The sequence below is a fragment of the Monopterus albus genome, unplaced genomic scaffold, assembly GCF_001952655.1.
Source record: "Monopterus albus unplaced genomic scaffold, M_albus_1.0 scaffold354.1, whole genome shotgun sequence".
NCBI lineage: Eukaryota > Metazoa > Chordata > Actinopteri > Synbranchiformes > Synbranchidae > Monopterus > Monopterus albus.
Genome location: NW_018128234.1, coordinates 603,112 through 606,891, shown reverse-complemented (window position 1 = coordinate 606,891; position 3,780 = coordinate 603,112). Strand labels below are relative to the sequence as shown.

Genomic DNA, 3,780 nt, shown 5'->3' with positions numbered 1-3,780 from the left:
GGGGCCTATCAGTTCACGCCATGTTGGATACACCCATCCTCAAACTGTAGATCTGAGCAGGAGGGAACCAGGAAACATGTGGACAGAGCGGAACAGCTTTGTGTGAGAGAAGAGGGAGGAGTTATCAGGCTGAGACCCAGGAAGAGGAGCGGTCTGACAGAGATACTGTATTTAACCTTTTTTAAATAATAGAGCCTAAGTTAAAATACCAGTCAGTCTCTGGATGGTGATATATTCTTCTTGGAATCTTTGGGCTTACAGATGACTCCTCACTTTTCTGAAGTAACTTTTTTGCTTATGTGAAATGTCATTTATTTAACTCAAGTAGCTGTGTCCACAGGGAATAGTCACCAGATCTTTCAGTGCATCCAGACAGATCAAGAATAACAGTTCACATAATCACAGCATAATTTGAGAATAAATGAAAAAAGTATATATTCAACTAATCAGGTCAGGCCATAAAAGTAAATAATTAGTGATCAATTAGAAAAAAGCATTTAATAAAACAGATCAGTTGTATCGGTAGCACATGAGAGGATGAAACAATGTTAACAATAAAACATTTACATTATTTGGGCAGTTCACAAGGTCAAAGATTCTTTTAAAAATGACCAGTAATTAAAAATACATCACCGTACATACTCTTTATGATAAACAACAACTTTATTTAGTTTTGCTGATTAGACATTAATACACTCCACCCATATGTGATTGTCTGAAATAATTCTGAGCCACTCAACTATTTACACATCCTCCAACAATGAGGTCAACATACACACACATAAACACTCATAAATAATTCTGACCATGCTGTTCCAAACCCAGGAGCCTTCAGCCACTGGTTCCACTGTTCCCACCAGATGTTGAACCTGGCTGCAGGTTTTAACAAGAGCATCAGTAAGGTCCAACACTGGTGTTGGGTGAGGAGGTCTGAATCGCAGTCTTTGTCGACTGGGGCTGGGGTCACGGCTCTGTGCAGCCCACTCAGGTTGTTCCATTGTTGAGGGTCTTCCCCAGATTTTACTGCTATAAAGTTCAAAGCTCCCCTTTAACTATCAGTGTGTGCTGTGCCATCAAGATTTCCTTTCTTTACAACTGAGGAGAGGGCTGTCCACATACTTTTGGAAATATAATATACTACTAACTGACAGAAGAGCATGTGATAGAGTAATATAATGTAAAGAGCGACCTCTAGTGGAAAACCTAATATCTGCAAACATCTTACAAATAACATAGAGAATGACATTAAATGGAAGCCAGATCAGTAACGTGATCATTATTAGCATTTGTAGTGCAACAATAAACATATAGAAAGCAACTATGATTACTTAACCTCATTAAAAATACACAATTTAAACTTTCTGTCAGTACATGAAGTTATATTTTTGGTGGCAATTGTTGTGGGGGTGACTGTGGTTCAGTGGGTAGAGCAGTAATCTCCTAACCGGAGGGTCGGTGATTCAAATCTCAGTGTCTGCAGTCCATGTGTCAAAGTGTCCTTGGGCAAGACACTGAACCCCCAAGTTGCCCCCAATGGTTAGAGTCATCGGTTGAGTTTGCGCAGCAGATGGCTGCCTGAGTTCTGTACCGGAAACAAGTTCCTTGTGTGTGTAACATACTTGGCCAAATAAAGGTGATTATTATTATTATTATTATTATTTCAGACCTACAACAGTGACATAACATGAACTAACTGCATTAGCACTGCCACATTCTGATAAACTTGTGCTTACTTTTCAAAGCTTTGCCTACAAATATTTAAACAATATCTGAAAGTATAACATTTTGTCAGATATGTCAGAGGCAGCTGAAAAACCTGAGCTGTTTTCTGTTCAGTGCAGTAACCTACATCTACATATATGTACATATCTCAGCAGAGTTTCCAATGGGACCATGCAGCTGAAGTCCAGCATAGAGAGGCTGAGTGAATGTGATCTGGAATCTGTGGAGGAGAGTCATGGTTTCAGAAACACTGTAGAAGGACAGAATACCTGCACTGTGATCCAGGTACACTCCTACTCTGGAGGACTCTCCACTCCACCTCCCAGTAACAACGTTCAGTCAGACTCTCACTGCTCAGGACCTGAAAACGTGGACTGAGTCTGTCTGGGTGACTAGGATAAGACTGCTCCGTATTCATTAATGTTGCTTTTCTGTTGCCCTCAGATAATAACAGATGTGTGTTTGCTGTGTTTGGATCAAGTGTGATTTCTTGTGCATATTTTAAGAATCCAGCTCTGGTCTCAGGCTCTGGTAGTGGATCTGACAGTAAAACATCCACTTCAGCCAGTGTCATTGAGATGTTTGTCCATGTCTCCCTCAGAACGTCCTGTAGTTTCTCTCTGATCTCTGACACAGCTGCTGTAACATCCTCAAAGTAGCTCAGAGGACGGATGTTGATGCTGGAGGTGTCTGTAAGTTCATCAAGTCGTGACAGTGACGGGTAGTTGCGTAGAAACAGGTTGTGATCCTCTGTGTGTGAGAGCTGCTCCAGACCAGCGTCTTTCCTCTTCAGCTCAGCGATCTCCTGCTCCAGCTTCTGCTGAAGCTCTTTGACTCGACTCACTTCAGTTTCCTGCTGGGATCTGATCTGCTGCATCACATCAGAGCGTCTTTTCTCCAAGAGACTGATCAGCTCAGTGAAGATCTCCTCACTGTGCTCCACTGCTTTATCAGCAGAGCGACTGATGGCCTCCACCTCTTGCTGAAGCACCTTCACATCTTTCTCTCTGTCCTGGATTCTCTGTTGGATTTGTTGTCGACTCCCCTCGAGCTCTCTCTGCCGTTTAGCCGTTTCTGCTGCAGCTGAGACTGTGTCGTGGCCTTTATGTTCATCCACAGAGCAGAGATAACAGATACACTGCTGATCAGTGCGGCAGAACATCTTCATCACCTCATCATGACGAGGGCACATGTTCTCCTGGAGCTTCTTGGAGGGCTCCACCAGCTTGTGTTTCTGTAACGGAGCTGCGTCATAGTGAGGCTGCAGGTGCTGTTCACAGTAAGAGGCCACACACACCAGACAGGACTTGAGGGCTTTCAGTTTCCTCCCAGTGCAGACATCACAGGCCACATCTTCAGCTCCAGCATAGCAGTGATCATCAGCAGCACCTTGGAGTCCAGTCTTCTTCAGCTCCTCCACTACATCTGCTAACATGGTGTTTTTCACCAGGACAGGCCTCGGTATGAAGCTTTGCCAACACTGAGGGCATCTGGGGGTCCTCCTCCCATCCCAGTGGGATTTTATACAGCTGATGCAGTAGTTATGCCCACAGGGAATAGTCACCGGATCCTTCAGTAGATCCAGGCAGATGGAACATGAAACTGTGTCCTGGTCCAGCTGAACTCCTTTCTGCGCCATTTCCCCTCTCTGTGGCAACGACTGTCTGAGTTTTGCTTTCTGATAAATGAAACTAGTTTGAACTCTGATCTACATGGCATGTGTTTCTGCAGTGAACGGGGCCTGTCAGCTCACGCCATGTTGGTTACACCCATCCTCAAACTGTAGATCTGAGCAGGAGGGAACCAGGAAACATGTGGACAGAGCGGAACAGCTTTGTGTGAGAGAAGAGGGAGGAGTTATCAGGCTGAGACCCAGGAAGAGGAGCGGTCTGACAGTAAGTGTTAGTTTCAATTGTGACCAGATCCAAAACAATCTTCTTTTTGTATCAGCGCTTGTACATTTCAATTTACAAGTGCAGATCACTGAAAGGGAGAGGAAGAAGTGAATGTTTGGACAAAGTAGAGCTCCCTGTGCTTAAGAACTGCACAACAAAGGAG

At 44.0% G+C, this 3,780-nt stretch overlaps 1 protein-coding gene and 1 long non-coding RNA gene across 2 annotated transcripts in view; one reads left to right on the top strand and one right to left on the bottom strand.

Annotated features, from left to right (window-relative positions):
* The window catches only part of LOC109974947 (tripartite motif-containing protein 16-like), a 6,861-nt gene extending 3,428 nt beyond the window's left edge, over window positions 1-3,433 (bottom strand). The window contains exons 1-2 of the mRNA XM_020625421.1: window positions 2,098-3,433; window positions 1,893-1,899 (exon numbers count right to left, since the gene is read on the bottom strand). Of these exons, the coding sequence (XP_020481077.1) occupies window positions 1,893-1,899; window positions 2,098-3,361 (1,271 nt within the window). The 5' untranslated portion in view covers window positions 3,362-3,433. The remainder of the gene's footprint in view (window positions 1-1,892; window positions 1,900-2,097) is intronic.
* A 100-nt stretch (window positions 3,434-3,533) lies between these two features.
* The window catches only part of LOC109974948 (uncharacterized), a 4,669-nt gene continuing 4,422 nt past the window's right edge, over window positions 3,534-3,780 (top strand). The window contains exon 1 of the long non-coding RNA XR_002277057.1: window positions 3,534-3,617. This is a non-coding gene — a long non-coding RNA (uncharacterized LOC109974948). The remainder of the gene's footprint in view (window positions 3,618-3,780) is intronic.